We start from the raw sequence: 20,288 nt of genomic DNA, 5'->3' as shown, positions 1-20,288 counted from the left end.
AAGAAACCTTATCTTGTTTCCCTGGGATATAAATATTAGTTTGCACACATGTAAAACCCGTTCTTCATCCATCACCACAGGGAAAAAAGTAAATAAATTTCAACAACAAAAAAGGTGAATTTAGCTTTTTGGGCTATGAGATATTAATTCATGCTTGCTTAGTAGATGTGTAGGTTCAATGCCCAGAAAAAAAGAGAAAAAACATACTCCTGACTGACTTTTGCAATTTTTCGCAAACCTTTTCTTTGAGTATGTCGCGATGCACGTTCAACACAAAAGGCAAAAAATTTAATTGGAAGCATGATGATACATTTTTAAAAAAGGGGGAGGGAATGTGAAAAACAATTTTTTTAAAAAAAATACAGGCAATATCCTTGTATGCTTGAGTTCAAAACATCAGCACCTGCACGTGTAATTTGGGTTCATTTTCCTGAAGGGTACCAATACTTCTAAACAGCACTAAAGATGCAGCTTAAGAAGAAAAGGCAAGGTGAGCATCACCTCCAGTGTGAAGATGCCCATGACGGGTTTATGGTCACTGACGCTGTACTCCATGCTGCTGGTGTAAGTGTCCTGCACGACTTTGAGAGGAAATTCATCAAACGGCTTGTCGAGCTGCTTCTGCTCTTCATCTTCATCATCATCATCATGCTCTTTATCTGGATTCTCAGGTGGAGGTTTGGGATTCATCCGCCACAGGATCCGATCGCACCACGCAGGTTTCCGTTTCTTCCCGCTGGAGAAGAGAAGAGTGTGAGGTGTGAAGATCTGTGCTGATCTTACTGACTGTGTAAATTGCGTTATCTCGAAGTGCTGCGATCTCCAATCAAATCGGCTCGGGTCGTTCTGTTTAAAAGCGGGTTTACGCTTTTCGAAATTACGCTGATATTTTAGCAGTGGAAGCATCAGGCTTGCTGACATCACATACACTCACTGGCCACTTTATTAGGAACACCCATCCATCCATCCACCCACCTGCTCTTTTATGCAGTTACCTGATCAGCCAATCGCTCAACAGCAGCACAATGCAGATCCAAATCAAGAGCTTCAGTGAATGTTCACTTCACTTCAAACATCAGAATGGGAAAAATTATCATCTCAGAGTGTGACTTTCTTTCACTGCGGCATAGGTGTTGGTTTGAGTTTGGCCAGATGACTTGAGTATTTCAGAAACGGCTGATCTGCTGGGGTTTTCACACACAACAGTCTCTCGGGTTTACGCAGATAGACTGGTGCGAGAAACAAAAAACAGTTCTGTACATGGAAACGTCTTGTTGATAAGAGGTCAGAGGCTTTAAAAATGGCCAGATTGATTTGAGCGTTTTTGCCAGGAAGGATATAGTAACTCATAGCAACTCTTTACAACCATGGTGAGCAAAAAAAAAAAAAGGCATCTCAGCATGCAACAACAGACCAGAAGACCACATTGGGTTCCACTCCTGCAGCCAAGAACAGGAACCTTAGAATCAAGGACAAGTTCCTATTAAAATGGCCAGTGAGTGTCGATACCGAGGCTTTGTTACGTTTTGAAATTATACGCATTTCCTTGTGACTGTGCTTTAATGGGATCCTAACAGAAGCACCATTAGAGCAATCTGAGACTGAAGTCGGTTAAAATTCGACTGCTGCACACAAAAATCACGAAAAAACTTCCACTTCCACAATCTTACACTCAACCAAATCAAAACATCAGCGTTTGACTGCAGTGTTATACTTGAGTCTGGATGAAACGAAAGCCCAGAGTACCAAGGTCATGCAGGTCATACGCTGTATATCCCCTTGCTGTTTTCTTCACACCAGTCTTACCTTTAGTTATGCAGCCAATTCGATCATTACTGAAGAGCACTGAATTGTAACAGAGTAAGGAAACACACACAGGTGACGAAACAGACGACAGATTAGTACGTATATAGTGTGTATGCACAGTTAATTACACACACAGATATGAGTGCTACAAAAATACTGCGTGATTATTACGTTTTTGAAGATAAAACACAAGAAAAGAGGTGAAGTGGCTTTTTTTTCTTCTAATGCATGTAATATTGGGAGCGAGTTTGTGTATCAGTCAAGATATTCCCTTTCTAGACTGGGAATAAAATAAATTATTCTATCCACATTCATTGGATATGAGCAATCGCATGCTCTGATTGGCTACTAGGCTATTAGCTCTTATACAGTCGTCGTCGTCTTCTTTTGGCTGCTCCCGATTAGGGGTCGCCACAGCGGATCTTTCGTCTCCATTGCTCCCTGTCTTCCGCGTTCTTCTCTACCACACCTGCCACTTTCATGTCCTCTCTCACCACATCCGTGTATCTCCTCTTTGGCCTTCCTCGTTTCCGTATGCCTGGCAGCTCCATCCTCAACATTCTCCTTCCAACATCTCTTCTCAGGATGTCCCCGTACCATCTCAGTCTCATCTCTCTTAGCTTAATTCCCAAGCTCTCCACATGTGCTGTCCCTCTGATGTGGTCGTTCCTTAACCTGTCCAACCTCCCATCGCAAACCTTAACATCCTCAACTCCGCCACCTCCAACTTTGCCTCCTGTCTCTTCGTTAAGGGTACGGTCTCCAGTCCATACATCACAGCTGCTCTCACTACTGTCTTATACATCTTACCTTTCACTTTTGCTGGGACTTTCCGATCACAAATGACTCCCGAAATCCTTCTCCAACTGCTCCACCCTGCCTGCTCTCTCTTTCTCACCTCACTATCACAGCCCCCATTTTCCTGCACAGTTGACCCCAGGTACTTGAATTCACCAACGTTCTTTACGTCTACTCCTGGCATCTTCACTACACTCTCATCCCCATTCTCACTGATGCACATGTATTCTGTTTTGATACGGCTCACCTTCATTCCTCTTCGTTCCAATGCATACCTCCATCTCTCCAAACCCAACTCAACCTCCTTTCTACTTTCACCACATATCACAATATCATCCGCAAACATCATGTTCTATGGTGACTCTTGCCTCACTTCGTCCGTCAAGCTATCCATCACTATGGCAAACAAGAAAGGACTCAAAGCAGATCCTTAATGGAGTCCCACCTTCACCTTGAACCATTCAGTCGTTCCAACTGCACACCTCACTGCTGTTTCACTGTTCTCATACATGTCTTGCACCACTCTGATATACTTCTCATTCATGCCACACTTTCTCATACAATACCATAACTCATCTTCTCATATACAGTGAGTAGAGAAAAACAAAATGGCGGAACGTGTTGCTGAACCAACCGAGGACGAAATAAAAACTCAACTCGAAAACAAAACCCCAAAAATTGTTAGCAAGTTTTTAAAAGAAACAGAAATAGCTAAAGGAGTATAGTTTGTTTTGGGCCCCCCCCCCAGTATCTCCTGTTCCACACTCCAGCCCAGTTGGTGGCAGTAATGCATCTTTAAGTTGGTTTGCCAACCGCTAAAAAAACAAAAAAAAAGACGAAGAAGAAAACCAAAAAAAAAGCAACAAAATATGGAATAAAGTATTTGATGATAAAAACAAACCTTTTTTTTTTTCAAGAATTATTATTATCGCATTTTTCACAAATTGCTCCTGTCGTTTCGCCGGTTTGTTTACATTCTAAGCAGAAATTATTTTGTCGGACGTTTTGTCTCATCTCATCTCATTATCTCTAGCCGCTTTATCCTGTTCTACAGGGTCGCAGGCAAGCTGGAGCCTATCCCAGCTGACTACGGGCGAAAGGCGGGGTACACCCTGGACAAGTCGCCAGGTCATCACAGGGCTGACACATAGACACAGACAACCATTCACACTCACATTCACACCTACGGTCAATTTAGAGTCACCAGTTAACCTAACCTGCATGTCTTTGGACTGTGGGGGAAACCGGAGCACCCGGAGGAAACCCACGCGGACACGAGGAGAACATGCAAACTCCGCACAGAAAGGCCCTCGCCGGCCACGGGGCTCGAACCCGGACCTTCTTGCTGTGAGGCGACAGCGCTAACCACTACACCACCGTGCCACCTTCAGACGTTTTGTATAAAGCTTGTATTTATCTCATCTCATCTCATCATCTCTGGAGCCTATCCCAGCTGACTACGGGCGAAAGCTTTTATTTATCGAATTTGCAAAAAATAAAAATAAAAATTCTCTGTTTCTCAAAATCCAGTGAATGTGGATAGAATAAAACAGTTATTCCACTCAATCTCGTCGTACATGGCTTATAGCTACGCGCCTCGTCGGCTATCAGCTCATGTACGACTCGATTTTGTGGAATAATTGTTAATTGTAATAAGAAATAAATACATTTCAAAAAATAAATAAATAAATAAATAAATAAATAATGTATATTTTAAAAAGGATAGAGAGATAAATAAATAAATAAATAAATAAATAAATAAATCAAATGTGAAAAATAATAATAAACAAACCAATAATATTATATCAAGGAACATACAAGACAAATACAGGTTTAGTCAAAATTATGTCAACGCGAATGGATTATTTTATTATTTTTATTATTCTTTAAATACTGTTGCTCGCTGGTTTGTGTGTTGAACACGATGGCGAACAGGTTGCGACCGTCCTGTAAATCATCTTGTACATATGATGTATGTTTTGTGAATAAATGGTTTCTACCATTTAAGTGTTAACATAATTTTGACGAACCCTGTATATTTTTTTAAATTAATCCAAAAAAAAAAAAAAGAAATTAAATGAGTATGTCCTTTCTTACTTAAGTACTTGCTTGCTTAATTAATGAATTAATCGTAAACAGTTTAGCACCCAGGTTTATAATTTCACACTGAATCAGACAAATCGTTATTAACACTGCATTTCCTTTTCGTTCCCTTTCAGACTTGATACTTCACCTCTTTTGTTCAGGGTCTATCTATTTATTTAATTTATTATTTTAATACTCCAATTTCACACGATTATTATAAGTATTAGTATAAGTCGTATACAGTAATCGTCTAATGCACTCATTAATCACGTAAAAAAACCAGAATGAGTGTTAGCAGAGTAATGTTACAGTAAGGGAGAGATCACATAGCGCTTTGTAACATGGCGTATTAACGGAGCTAGTTTAGTACGAGAAGACTTTCAGCTGTCTTCATCAGTCAGAGTGAAAGGTGACTTCAGAGAAAAGCGTTAGTGAAGAATAAATGAAAGTTTGCCAGCGAGGGAGTTTATTTCAGAATGTAACTCTTACATAATGCCAAACCAAGCCGTCTGTAGCCTGCGAGGATCAGAAAGAACAAACCTGAGTCATGTGATCTTACAGTAACACGCTACAGAGGGCGCTCACGTTACACCCACCTCGAGTCATATTTATCCGAGTTCAAGTCGAATTTGTAGGTCGGCTGAAAATCAAGAGGTCCTTCTTCAAACTGCTGCAGTCTGGGAATCTTCTTCTTCATCATAATCAGCTGAAGAGTTGAAAGTTGGATTATAAGGAATCACATGTGTACATTTCTTGGGGAATAAAATCACGTCTCGGGATGTACCTGGTCTTTTGGCCAAAGCAGGTTGAAATTCTTGCTGTTGATGCAGTTGCGAATGAAGTGCATGCCATGGTCTTCAATACGAAAATTCAAGTCTCCGAACCAGAAGACGAGCCTAAAAATGGGGAAAGACATGACAAGACAAGATCTTACAGTATTACCTTCTAGAGAGAGGCTGGTGTGGGAACGACTGTTTATAGCCGCTATAATGTAATGTGGATGTTTCATAACATTAAAGCTAGACGGCCTTTCGATTTCATAAAATCGTGAAATTTAGTTCCCTGTGAAATTTACTCATTATGATACATGTTTATTTCTGTAATATCTCACAAAATATCAGGCCATTTTGTGGCTGGGAAGTTATTTAATTTGAAGGGATTAAAGCAAATAATGGGCATGAAATCGCTCGCTTCATGCAGTCAAGCAGACAGAGGAAGTCCGTGTGCGCAGGTTTACATTTCACCGTGCACTGACAGTTCCATCATTCTGTCGCTAAACGAACAGCTGATCACACCGAGGTGTTCGCCGATATTTATTTATTAGTTTGGTCCTGTGTTGCGTTTCCTTTCCTTCATATATAACATAACGTCTTTTCTTCTCGCTTTCCGTTACTGTAGTCGGTCTTTCACGTTTCATTCGCACACTCACGTCCGCCATTTTTCTCTCCTGTTTCAAAATTGTATCCCATAATGCCTTGCGCAAACAGGGAAAGCCCACCACGTCATGCATGACGTAGTATCTTGTACTGTGTCATGGTGAAGCAGGAAAAAATAGCGGAGAATTTAGGGCCATGTGGCTCTAAATTAATTAACTGCTCTATTTTTTTTTTTTATTAATAAAATTGGAAGTCTGTGATTCGAATTCAGTAGCTTTCGGTCCACTAAACAAAAATAATTGGCTGTCGGGGAAAATTCTTTTTCTGACCTACACTTGAAAAATCTGAAAGGCAGTACAGCTTTAAATGTAACTACAGACAGATAAAAAGTACACTGTCATTCTTTAATTAATAAGAAAGATGTGGTATAAGGAATGAAACGTGCTGTTATTGAATAAATAATGAACTTCAACATGGTAACAGCAACTCTGCTTCACCACACCACTTTATTGGTTGATTATTTTCCGATCACAGCACTCCTCCAACTGTTTTACTCCTCACATATCACATGGGTGACAGGCATAGGTATCAGTGATTTCTCAATTCGAACAGGCCACTTTATTAGAAACACCCATCCAGCCACCTGCTGTTTGATGCCATTCTCAATCACCTGATACCTTGACAGCAGCACGATGCATCAAATCACGCAAATGCAAATCAAGAGCTTCGGTTAATGTTCAATCATCAGAATGGGAAAAATTGTGATCTCAAAGTGTGACTTTCTTTCAACTGTGGCATGGGTGTTGTTTGAGCTTTCCAATGAAGGTACCGCGCCTTTAAATTTGATACCTGGTGGGTGCATAAGTTCCAATAGAATAACTAGAAACAAACAAAGGGAACTTGCACACCTATATGCCGATGTAATAATGTACTTTTATTGCATATTAAAACAAACAAAGTTTTGAGTTTTGCACTGAGGATGGTCTGATTTAGCCTGGGCCCGCCCATCCTAAGCGTGACGCAACACGAGGGCCTGTTGCGAGCTTAGTCTGGCAAGGCAAGCTATCTACAGCTCTTCCAAGCTCCCGAAAAATCAGGAGCCAATCAACTTTGAGCATCTCCAACAGCCCTGGGTAGAGGCGTGTTCAAGGCACTGACGTAGTAGAACTGCGACCGGAAGCCATAGATTGTTTACAGAATCTATGCCGGAAGCGCTTCATTCACTAGAAACATTACGAACATGGAGCAGCGGCAAGCCTTTGACACAGCGGTAGATGCTGTATTGAAAGCATTCAACGGGAAGTTCTCATTGAAAACGGAGCAAAGAGCAGCCCTGGAGGTATTTATTGAAAGGAAGGACGTTTTCGCCTTGCTCCCGACCGGCTTCGGTAAGAGTTTAATCTACCAGGTTAGCCCCATCGCATCACATACGTCAGAGGAAAGAGTGATGTGATTGGTTTAAGCTTCGTCACAGCCTTTTCTGGCTTTGACCAGTAGCAAACTGAGGCATTTCAGGGAGGCGGGTCAACCACGCACTTTGGGAAACGGTTGGGCTTAATATCTTTGCCAGACCAAATGCTTGCAGAGCTTTGAAGTCGCGTTAGCCAGACTAGGTCTGATTGTGACCGAAACGTTTGCACTTTTCACTTGGGTAGCACTTTTTGTTTGTTTTAATATGCAATAAAAGTACATTATTACATCGGCATATAGGTGTGCGAGTTCCTTTTGTTTGTTTCTGGGTGTTGTTTGAGCCACATGATTTGAGTTTGGTTTGAGTATTTCAGAAGCTGCTGATCTCCTGGGGTTTTCACACACAACAGTCTCTAGAGTTTACACAGAGTGGTGCGGAAAACAAAAAAAACAGTTCTGTGATGAGAGCCTTGTGGTCAGAGGCCTTAAAAATGGCCAGATTGGTTCGAGCTGCCAGGAAGGATATCGTAACTCATATAATCACTCTTTACAACTGTGATGAGCAGAAAAGCATCTCAGCATGCAACAGCAGAACAGAAGAACACACTGGGTTCTGCTCCTGCAGCCAAGAACAGGAATCTTAGCATCAAGAACAAGTTCCTACTAAAGTGGCCGGTGAACACTTGGCAATCCAATCGTACACACTGCTCAGTCCTGTCCACTCACTTGTGGTCTAAAACAGATGGAGTGTTTTTGCCATCAAAAGTCTGGGAGTTGAGGATGTGCTCAAATTCCTCCACTCTTTCAGAGGCGTAATGGATGTGGGCGGCCAGGTGACAGTTGAGGAAGCAGAACGAATGACCGTAGAAGGAGAGACGGATGCTCACCCCTCCTTTATTACCCTGAGCAGGACAGGAAAGAAATAGTGATAGTTAAATTCATAAAATGGACATCATTATGCTTAGTTTATGGAAAAATTCCTAAGTGGTTTTCTAATAGGATATTAGATCTCGACGAATCAACTGATTTTCACATTAATAATGGTGAACGCTGAGCAGCACTGTCACCTAACAACAAGAAGGTTCTGGGTTCGAGCCCAGTGGCTGACAGGGGCCTTTCTGTGTGGAGTTTGCATGTTCTCCCCGTGTCTGCAGGTGCTCCGGTTTCCCCCACAGTCCAAAGACATGCAGGTTTGGCTAATTGGTGGCTCTAAATTGGTCGTAGGTGTGAATGTGAGTGTGATGTGTCAGCCCTGTGATGACCTGGAGACTTGTCCAGGGTGTACCCCACCTCTCACCCATAGTCAGCTGGGATAGGCTCCAGCTTGCCTGCGACCCTGAACAGGATAAGCGGCTACGGATAATGGATGGATGGATGATGGTGAAAGCTGTGTGTGCAGATGGAGACACCTGCCTGTTTATCCTTCTTTGAATGAAGTCAATCATGGGTTTGAGTGAGAAGTAAATGGGTCCAACTGAGCGTACTAATTTGAAAATTCAGACAAATCACAAAGTATCATCAAGTCAAAATCCCTCCTGCGCCAGGACCTGGTCTTCCCAGGCAGTCTCCTGTCCCAGTACTAACCAGTCTCTTGAGGCACACTGGGCAGGACGGAGCTCTGTTCTGATAGCCCTCAGCCTCTCGCCTATTATATAGCGAGGATTACAGTGGGGGGCTGGTCCTCTGGTAACCTACTTGGATCAGTATTGTGGCCTCGCCAGATGGCAGTAGGTACCATTTTTATGATGGTCTTTGGTATGACCTGACCATGAGTAGAACTCACAATCTCCTGGTCGAGAGGCGGACATGCTAACCACTAGGCCAACTCGTGGTCACAAAGTATCATAGCATGAATTTAAATTAAATATAATATTATATTATATATAGGGGCTGCAAAAGTAGGTATACAATAATGAAAAATAAAACGTTTGCACAAAACGTTAGTATTAAATGAAACCTAGCACCACTATTATAATACTGGAATAATCCTTACTGTATACCTACTTTTGCAGCCCCCTGTGTGTGTGTGGGTCTGTCTCAGAAACTGGGTACTGTGGGGGCACCCCACTAAATATACTCACAGTCAATAAACTATACGGTTTTGAATGGTGATGTTGGTTTGAATTTGAAATAAAATGATGAAAGAAATAATACAGATAAAACAATCTTTGATGTGAATATTCAGAATTTGGCAAAAATTCTGCAAATTTGTGGACAAATGGCAGCTTGATCTGGGGCATGATAAATGGTTGACTACATCGCATTCCCTTAAAAAGGTTGTAGTCCACTGAAAAGTCTACAGTTATCACTAATTTGTAACTTTATACACCTAAGGATTGGTGCGCTCACAGAATAATCATAACCGTAATAAAACATCGTGCAAAATATTTGATCACCGTTGTAACTCCATTTTCCGCAGACCCAAAACCAAAACCAATACGATCGTGTGTTTTGATCTAAACGGAAAGCCTCAGGGTCAAGGTCACGACCTCACCAAAAGTAGTAACTTAAAATCACTATGCCATATAAAAATTTAGTTATAAATCTGTGATTTTGTGTTTTAAAACAAAAGCTGAAAGTTAGGTATAGAATATGTTTCTTACAGAATATGTTACGATGGTAGCTGGTCTTGTATGAATTTCTGAGCTATAAAATGAGTTGTGGTCTATTTTTTACCGTAGCGTGTTATTTGTGTGCGGGGAAGGACACACATTAACAATTTGCATGTGTAGAATGGAATTTTCCACTCCAACAGTTAGAAGTTGATCGTGCTTCCATTTACGGTCTTTCTGTTACGCGGGTGATCTGTTTGGACGTTATCACTGAAAAGGTGAGTTTTGACAGTTTTATTTTGTTTTAGTCTTGCAGTATAAGGCAATAGAATGTTTCTTTTTCATCTTACTTTCATATTTCGTAGTGTTTGTGTATTTTTGGCCAATATTTTGCAACCATGGTCAATTTAGATTGAACTTTTGATAGAATCTACGGCCAATCATTTTGCCCCGCCCCCGCCTCGCGCTCCGTCCGGTGCGGTAGTGATGTCCCGTTGCTCACGCGCTGCAGCAGAGACCCGCGCGACCTTCAGCCGGTACAGTCGCTGTTCTTTTACCACCGCCATTATTCTCATCTTTCCAGTGTGTTCTTGATTTTTCCATTGTGTCCTATTTCGCCATATCAAATACCCAAAATGCATCATATTATTCATATTTAAGTGAATAATCAATTCAGTCATCATAACTTGGCATTTTTAACCCAAGCAATCAAAAAGAGGAAATTTATTCAATATTTTCACTCATCTGTGAAGGAGGGGCTTTAATTCTTCACGATGGAGTTATTTTATATGTAAATCAATTTTACAAAAGCATTTGAATTGTAATCCAAAAAATGTCCACAGTGGAGGCCAGATAAAGCAAGATACTATCTTTATTCTTATTAAACATGACAAAAGAAACACTGAGTAAATGCAAAAAATATATATATATATAGTAAAATTAGAAAATTTATTTTTTGACCATAATGTCCCAAATGAGAGACCAGTTTCTGAGACGGACCCATATATTTTAATAGATTGATCAGATCACAAATCCAGTCAGATCACCAATCCGATCTGTTCAATCCAGATACAGATCTATACCAGATCAGGTATACGGTTATTTAGCGCAAATCTAAAATCTTTTAGCACAACTCTGGATTATGGTCACAATAATTAAAAAATAAAATAAAATAAAATAAAATAAAAAACCTCACTCCTCTTAATATAGGAAGGGGTTTATTATGATTGCTTAGAGACTGGAAGCTGGAATTTCTGCTGTGCATGTTAAGGATCAGTTGTTGATCCCTGAAACGTGGACTGAAAATCCGATTCTTTGGTGTCCTTTGGATATTTGTAGTTAAGCCATAACAAACCTTGAATTGTGGGCACCTTCATAGCTAACTTCAGTCACTTCTGATCAAATCACAAATTCAGCTGACTGTCACGTTTTCCTTTCTTTCGACCTTTTTTCCTTTTGTAGAAAATTAAAACAAAGAACAAACAAAAAGCTTTCTTTAAACTCTTATCTTGTAAATTTCGCTTGACTTTTCATTCTTTATCAAATTAGCAAACTGTAAATAATAAATATGATATAATTTAAGCTTAGTGCTTTAATAAAGACAAAACAAACCTGGAAGTTGGCTGGAGTGGTGTACTGGGTCAGGGTATGTGCTGTGTTAAATAATTTGGAGGGAGGATTGGTGACTAACATATGGGCTTCATCAAACATGGTGGTTTCAAGATGGCGGCGTGGGGAAATACAATTGCTCGTTTTCGATTGGAATCTCGGCAACTTTCATGAAAAAAAAAATCCATCAAACATCTTTAAACATGACCAGTAATAAATAATCATATTTATTATTAATAATCTTTTCATAATAAAGATTACGTGTTCTTGGCTCTTGTGCTAAAGAACTTAGAGTTGTGCTAAAAGACTTTGGATTTGTGCGAAAAGACTTTTGTGCTAAATAACCGTAAACCCCAGATCAATGCATCCCATTCATTTGAATTAAAAAAAAAGATGATTCGTAGAACACAAGTAATAGTGTCATATATATATGAAACAAGTTTATGAACTGAAATAGGTCTTCTTTAAACCCTTATAGAACAGAAATATCCTGTGACACAGTATAGTGGAAAAATACTATGCAACATGCACTGACCCAATACCCATAGATCCCAGTGCGAGTGTATGTGGTCCGGATGTCTCTGATAAATGGGACGTGCTCTAACTGAGAAAAGAGCACCAGCAACAGACCCTGCATCCTCACAGAGGACACCTGAGGAAAGAAAAAAAAAAAAAAAAGACGTACTGAGTCATTCATTCAGCTGTGGAACACTGCTGTCCTGATCATATTACTAACAAGAGATCAGGTCCTGATCAGTGCGGATCATCTGGTGTGTTGAGTTTCTCCTTCACGTCCCTGTGGCTTTACTCCTTCCACACACACAAAAAAAAAAAAGACTTTCCTTTTTTCACCACATTTACCTGCACTCCACTTTGTTTTAATCACTCTCACGCTTGAACAAGGTATCATAGGTCTAAAATAACACGTCTATTTGGATACTTCTAAATGAGGAATTGTAAATGGGGTAACTGGGATGAATATTACAATTGAGAAAATCCTAAAAGTATTCAGAAGATATGAAAAAAAAAAGATAGAAGTGGTTACAGAGGCAAAATGATGAGTATACACATTATTAGAATTTAGTATAAATACGCAAGTGATTATAGAAAATCCAACACGCTGATTGGTCGAGAGAGTCGGACTATTTCTCGATAATCACCTCGAGTGACTCGGCAAAATGGCGGCTAATCACTTTGCCACCGTAAGTGAAGAAGAATTAGAAATGATGAAAGAAAATGCTGTTCCTAAAAGCACTAAAGATGCTATAGTTTGGTCTAAAACTATTCAAAGGTAAGGCGGAACAGCGATTTATTTTATCGATTTCAAAAAGTATTTTATGGGACTTGGTGTAGATAAGTGACACAAGTCTGTGCCGCACCGATATTACATTTGCATGCCGCTTTTGAAGTTTGAAATAAATTATATTTTTAATAAGTTTTTTTTTTAATGATTATCTGTGTATTTATCCTAAAACGATTACCCGGCTTTGTGAAGATCGGTGAATAATAGCCTCGACTTCGTGGAATAATAACCTTTGGCTTCAGCAAATAATTGTTAATTATTTTTTTCGCGGTCCGGTTTCCATCAAATCCTGCGCTCTGATCAGCTGGCAAGCGGGTCCATATCCTATAATACGGACCCCAGTTACAGACCCCGGTTATGGACCTCTGGCGACTCGCTCGTTCACAGCAACAGCAAACATAGTAGCATTTTTTGCCAACATTTATCTTTTTTTTATAAGATTTATTTATAAGATTATCAAAAATCTTATAAATGTTTGCCAGCTTTTCTCAGGAGAATAGCATAAATTTTACATCACGGATAGCGATAACGACAGTGTTCACAGCGAAAGCGAGTTTTACTACCCTGAGGAAGAAGAAATAAAAGAAAACATTTCAGGAGAAAGCTAAAAACCTCTAACTGTTGCTAACGCCGAGCGAAAACATGGCTGAATATTGAATGACTCAATTTTGTATAAATAGGGGACTACATAGGCGGCAAAATGTAGTTTTTTTCCTGCCATGGAAGTGCACTTGTATACCGAGGAGGAAGCCATTTGCATTACAGCCGTGAATGAGGATTCAAAATGGCGGCTCGGCTCGGTTTTCCCTTTCGGGTGCTCTCGTTTTCTGTTAGAATTTGGTAAAGAAAAAAATAAATATATTATTTACCAGCTTAAGGTCGGTCCGTATGGTGAAATACCGTGACCTCGGCCTTGAATACTGACCTCGGCCCAGAGGGCCTCGCTCAGTACTTTCAAGACCTCAGTCACGGTATTTCACGATACGGACCTCCCAGCTGGTAAATAACATATATATATATATATATATATATATATATATATATATATATATATATATATATATATTTCGTGTCATGTCTGCAACTGCTTGCACTCAAGACTCCACATCCCAGAATTCACAACGGCCTTCAAATATGGCCGCCATGGACGACAACACCACTAATATCATTGTGATTATTTCCAGAATAATATTTCAACCTTTTGTATATTATTTGACCACTTTTCATAATAAAGGAAAATCTGTGAATTGATATAAATTCTATTGAAATTATTCTTTACTGTTTTAGTCGTTCAATTGCTGCAAGTCCATTATAATTAACAGTTATTCCACGAAATCGAGTCGTACATGAGCTGATAGCCAACGAGGTGCGTAGCACAGAGTTGGCTAGAATAGAATAGAATAGAATAGAATAGAATAGAATAGAATAGAATAGAATAGAATGCCTTTATTGTCACTGCACAAATGTACAACGAAATTTAGTTCATCACAGGAGAGCAAAGCTGTTGCATACGTACGCGCCGCCACTCTTGGGCACTTCAGCCCAAGGCTGTCCTATGTTAACCTAACTGCATGTCTTTGGACTGTGGGGGAAACCGGAGCACCCGGAGGAAACCCATGCAGACACGGGGAGAACATGCAAACTCCACACAGAAAGGCCCCTGTCGGCTGCTGGGCTCGAACCCAGAACCTTCTTGCTGTGAGGCGACAGTGCTAACCACTACACCACCGTGCTGCCCACACAGTGCCATGTACGATGAGATTGAGCGGAATAACTGTTTTATTCTATCCACATTCACTGGATTTTGAGAAACAGAGCATTTTTATTTTTATTTTTTGCAAATTTGATAATTTTATACAAAACATCTGACAAAATCATTTTCGCTTCGAATGTAAACAAACCAGCAAAATGACAGGAGCAATTTGTGAAAAATGCAATGATAATAATAATTCTTGAAAAATAAAAATGATCCATTCTTACCATCAAATACTTTTATTCCATATTTTGTTGTTTTTTTGTATTTTGGGGGGTTCTTCTTCTTCTTCAGAGTTTTTTTTTTTTTTTGGCGGTTGGCTGACGGTTGGTAGACTGACTCAGATTTTTCAAGTGTAGGTCATAAAAATTTTTTTCCCCAACACCCAATTATTTTTGTTTAGTGGACCGAAAGCTACTGAATTCGAATCACAGACTTCCAATTTAATTTGTTTTTTTAATAGAACAGTTAATGAATTTAGAGCCACATGGCCCTAAATTCTCCGCGATTTTTTCCTGCTTCACCATGACCCAATTCAAGATACTACGTCATGCATCACGTGGTGGGCTTTCCCCGTTCGCTCAAGGCATTGTGGGATACAAATTTGAAACAGGAGAGAAAAATGGAGGACGTGAGTGTGCGAATGAAACGTGAAAGACCGACTACAGTAACGGAAAGCGAAAAGAAAAGACGTTATGTTATATACGAAGGAAAGGAAACGCAGGACCAAACTAATAAATATCAGCGCTCAGCGAGCACCTCGGTGTGATCAGCTGTTCGTTTAGTGACAGAATGATGGAACTGTCAGTGCACGCTCAAAGGTAAACCTGTAGATGGCAGTAATGCAATACTGTGGATGCCAGGTGCCGTAAAACCCAAAAGAAGAAGACGATGTCTAAAGGTAAACCTGCGCATGCGCACACTGGACTTTCCCGTCTGCTTGACTGCACGAAGTGAGTGATTTCATGCACATTATTTCCTCAGGAATCCCCTCAAATTAAATAACTTCCCAGCCACAAAGTGGCCTGGTTTTTTGTTTTTTTTAAGATATTACAGAAATAAACATATATTACAATGACCAAATTTCAGAGGGAACTACATTTCACTGGTTTTATGAACTCGAAAGGCCGTCTGATTTTAAAGGTGCATTACCGCCACTGACTGGGCTGGAGTGCGGAACAGAAGATATGGGGGGGGGGGGACTGACGACACTATTCTTTGAGCCATTTCTGTTTCTTTTAAATACTTGATCATTTTCGGGGTTTTGTTTTCGAGTAGAGTTTTTATTTCGTCCTCGGTTGGTTCATGCTCCATCATTTAGTTTTTCTCTACTCACGGTATATCAGCTGATATCCTAGTAGTAGAGTAGCCAATCAGAGCGCACGATTGCTCATATCCAGTGAATGTGGATGGAATAATTAACAATCATTTGTCGAAGGTGAAGTGAATATTGGTGGGTAATAACTGAGATGAAGTCGAGGTTATTATTCCCTGATATTCACTGAGCCTGAGGCAGATACATGTTTTAGTATAAACACAGGTGATTATTTAAAAAAAAATTAAATCATAATAAATCAATCTTCAAAAGCGGCATGCAAATGTAAGAAAGTCATAGCGCAGGCTTGTGTCACTTATCAACGCCGAGTCACATAAAATACTTTGTTTTGAAATCGATAAAATCAATCACAATCCCGCCTTACCTTTGAATAATTTTAGACCAAACTTCGCAGCATGTTTAGTGCTTTTAGGAACAGCATTTTCTTTCATCATTTCTAATTCTTCTTCACAAAGCAATTTGCCGCCATTTTGCTGAGTCGCTCGAGATGATTGTCGAGAAATAGTCCGAATTTCTCAACCAATCAGAGCGCCCGATTTTCTATAATCGCCTGCATATATAACCTAATCACCATTACGTCTGTCTTACTTAGAGAACTTCAACTGGTCCAGAACGCATGGATTAAAGCAAAAAAAATTTATTTGACTGAAAATTTACGGGGGGTGGGGGGGGGTTATGGGTGGATTTCGATGAAATTCTACGGGGGGAGGGGTTATGGGTGGATTTCGATGAAATTCTGAGAATGATTAACTTAGAACTGATAACTTTATTATCAATTAATTAATGGATTAATATATTCAATTTATTGCACTTTCTTTCTATTGCTTCCGTATATTATTTTTAGTTTTTTGCACCATGAACTAAATGGCTTTCCGTTTTCACCTATTTCGTACAGCCAAGCCCACCTCCACTTGTTTTACACCTTTATCGATGGCAGACACATCAGTGCCTTCTTTCATGTAAAGCGCATCCATGCTGCCGAAACCGAAAGCAGAATGACATGCTCCTCTATGCTCGATGTCAATATAGAAAAAAGTTTGGATCTTCGCTTACATTAAAATTAAAATTATAATTTGACCTTACTTTGTGTTGAATACGACTTCAAAAACAATTCAAGATTTTATTAAGAGAAATATTGTGGCCAACACGAGTGTTAAGTTACCTAAAAGATCGCGTGAAGTTGGCTGCTATCTACTTTGCGTTCGTTCTCATTTTCCTCCATCTTTTCATAGGCCAGAAACAGATGTTTTGACGTAATTTAACTTAGTAGGCTATGATTATTATTTAACCGTAGTCTTCTAGACATTTTGACTGTTTGGGGCATTGAACGCTGGTGTATGATTTTCAGAGAATAAAGTTTAGCGCATGTCGGAACATCATTGCGCTCGCAGCCTCCAACTCCTCAAACGTCCTTTAAATTGTGATATAACATAGGCTATAAGGCACGGTTCTAACATACCTTACACACTGGCCTAACGAAAATAATAATTGTTGGGGCGTCTGCTGATTTGTTAGCTATAAATTTAGGTCTAATTACTTCTGACAGTCTGCAAGCATTGCACCGTCGGGTCTTCAAGTCTGGCTGAAGCAGAGGAGTGGACTTTCCGGGGTTTATTTTTTCGTTTTTTTTTTTTTTAAACATGCTCTATTTCTATATGTCCAAGTTTGAACTAAGTCATTTTGCCAAGATTTAATTTAATACAAAACAGAAATGGTCAGACACAAGCACGCCAAGCACATGGGAATGTATTTTGCCAATTTTGACAGCGCCTGTTTTTTTAATGCCGCACCGTAGACAGCGAACGTTTAAACATGATCAAAGATAGGAAATGAACGACACAAAGCATGGCTCAAAAACAAAAAAAGTTAAATAAACCCTGCTGATAGTTGATGGTGTTGCAACACATCAGTGTTATAACCCAATCTCTACCCAACCACCCGTCATTTTAATTCTCCTCGGATCAGCACCGACCTCACATTTGGCCTTGGGAGAGTTCAGTTGACGGAAATCTGTCACACGACGGAAAACTTTAATCCATGAGAACGCTGCTGTCCACCTCATTACCCTCCATCTCAACATCTATTACACCTGTTCGTATAAATCTTCAGTGTCTTCCCATCAAGGTTTCTTTAGATGATGAAATTCTTCTCTGCGTTTTCAAAGCACATGGACGGGTCTTCTCCTGTCTCTCTGACCTGTATCTGACGACACTTTGCCTTCCAAAACTTTGTGTTCACCATAGCTTTCTCAGAGTTCTCATCTCGTTCTATATCATATAGGTTCTATATAAATAAAGCCAGAAATGTTTTCAGATCCCTTAACAATGGATGGAAATCGTCACAGTGTAGTAAATATGCCAAACTGAAACTGTGGTAACAAATGGCGCAAACAAATTAAATTAAATAATGCTGATCACTCTGCAGAACCTCAATATCCATCTGGTTTATATGTTATACTAGTCAGGCTTGAGTAGAAATAAAAGAAGTCGTACTTTAATATAGCCCAGAGGAGTCAACGTGTTCATGAACAAGCAACTCCATGAATCCCCAAAAGCCAGATCTGAGACGAACTTCAGAGGTGCCGCTCTCACTTCCTGTAAACTGCGAAGGAAAAGCAGAACAGCAATAATGGCTTCGAAAAACATCTTTTTATACGAAGAACTGAGAGAATCTAAACATCAATCCAATCTTCTTTTGCTTGAACTTGGTGCCGTGACCCGGATGACGCATTTCTGGCGAGTATGAACCAAGAGAAACCAACTGGTCCACTTTAACCTGGGAAATTCTACACTTCACTTTTTAATCATATTTGAAAGATGAAAGTTATGTATGTCTTTAATGTAAGAACATTTGAGAGCGAGTATGAAATGCCTATCAGCACCAACCCGATGACATAGAGGTCTGGTTTGTTCGGGGAATTAAGATGCAGTAGGGACGTGAGGTCATCAGGAGGCTCTGCTGTAGCCACATTCCATGTGACCATGAAGAGCCTGGATGGGAAAACAAAGGATATAAAGAAATGCATGAGAATAAAATACAGTACTGTTATAGATTTGTGTTCTGTTGCTGGATTGTTCAGGAAAGACAAACTCCATGGCTCCATAAACAGCCAAAATATTTTTCATTCATATTTAAATCATGAAGCTAATAATATTTGAAACTAATGTGCTGATGAGATCTCAGGGTTATTTTGGGTCCCGGATGACTAAATAAATAAATAAATAAAATTATAGCCCTCTGGATTTGACTCTTTCAGTTCATCCAGACTGAGAAAATGTAAAATTTGTACTTGCTGCAATTCAACCAATCATCCTCTCTATTTGAACATTTCATTCAACAGCATGGATGAGAGAAAGATTTGCCTTTTATTTGCATACTCAGGGCTGTAACGATGAAAGCACAGCTGGAGTGAAGGCACACAGATTTATAGTGAGATAAAAGAAGCAAGCAAGCAAGCAAGCTTTTTTTTAATTCCTTTACTGACAAGTTAAAAAAAGGACAAAACTCATCAGCGGTCATGAAGGCCAAGTTAGTTTTTAGTAATCCAGCATCACATTTTAGCCGTGAGAACATGTCCAGCAGTTTGTCCAGCTGTAATTACAACACAGCTCATGAAACAGCGTATTTGTGTGTAATTACCTCGCCCGTGACGGAGTAATCAGTTTTCAGTTGGGTTTCTTAGTTTTTTTGTTAACGATATTACGGGAAAACGGCTGGATCGGTCTTCATGAAACTTTCAGGATAGATGGGCATTGATCTCAAATAGAACCTCTAACATTTTGAGGGTCATCCGGTCAAGGTCACCAAAAAGGTCCAAATCGTTTTTGTTGCGTCTACTGCCTCATATAGAGGCGCTAGCCACTACGTCATCGTGCTGTAAGAGTGTAACAAATCGCGCACTGTGCATGCGCATACACGTGTTACGATTAAAATGGCCGGTGAGTGTATACAATTTGGTTCACCAGTCGAAATAAATGGACTAGACGAAAGAAATCGCTTTCAGCCATGTTTATGCTTATTACAGAGGGAAAGTGCGTTCCACTGAGCTCTAGTGCTGGGCCATTTCTGGGAAATAAGAGTTTGGGTCATGGCGACAGCGTGTGTATGTCAGCCTCGGTTCGGAGGTTTCAGGTTCGAAAACTGTAAGAGGTAAGAGTAGAATAATATAAAGTACAGACACTTGGTATATTTTACTTCTGTGATTTTTAAATTGTTCATTTTTGGATTACGCTTCATTTTTGTGGCTACTGCCTCATAGAGT

At 39.8% G+C, this 20,288-nt stretch overlaps 1 protein-coding gene across 2 annotated transcripts in view; it reads right to left on the bottom strand.

Annotated features, from left to right (window-relative positions):
• Positions 1-20,288, bottom strand: part of inpp5ka (inositol polyphosphate-5-phosphatase Ka) — a 59,106-nt gene that overhangs the window by 5,113 nt on the left and 33,705 nt on the right. Inside the window, exons 3-10 of one of the 2 annotated variants that reach the window (XM_060897744.1) lie at positions 18,913-19,017; positions 18,520-18,628; positions 12,171-12,287; positions 8,202-8,377; positions 5,474-5,585; positions 5,286-5,395; positions 5,179-5,205; positions 502-736 (exon numbers count right to left, since the gene is read on the bottom strand). In XM_060897744.1, coding sequence (XP_060753727.1) covers positions 502-736; positions 5,179-5,205; positions 5,286-5,395; positions 5,474-5,585; positions 8,202-8,377; positions 12,171-12,287; positions 18,520-18,628; positions 18,913-19,017 — 991 coding nt within the window. The remainder of the gene's footprint in view (positions 1-501; positions 737-5,178; positions 5,206-5,285; positions 5,396-5,473; positions 5,586-8,201; positions 8,378-12,170; positions 12,288-18,519; positions 18,629-18,912; positions 19,018-20,288) is intronic. The other variant, XM_060897745.1, reaches the window with a different exon arrangement.

This window comes from Neoarius graeffei, chromosome 17 (assembly GCF_027579695.1).
Source record: "Neoarius graeffei isolate fNeoGra1 chromosome 17, fNeoGra1.pri, whole genome shotgun sequence".
NCBI lineage: Eukaryota > Metazoa > Chordata > Actinopteri > Siluriformes > Ariidae > Neoarius > Neoarius graeffei.
Note: the sequence above shows the minus strand (reverse complement) of the source record. Positions and strands in the feature narration are given on the sequence as shown.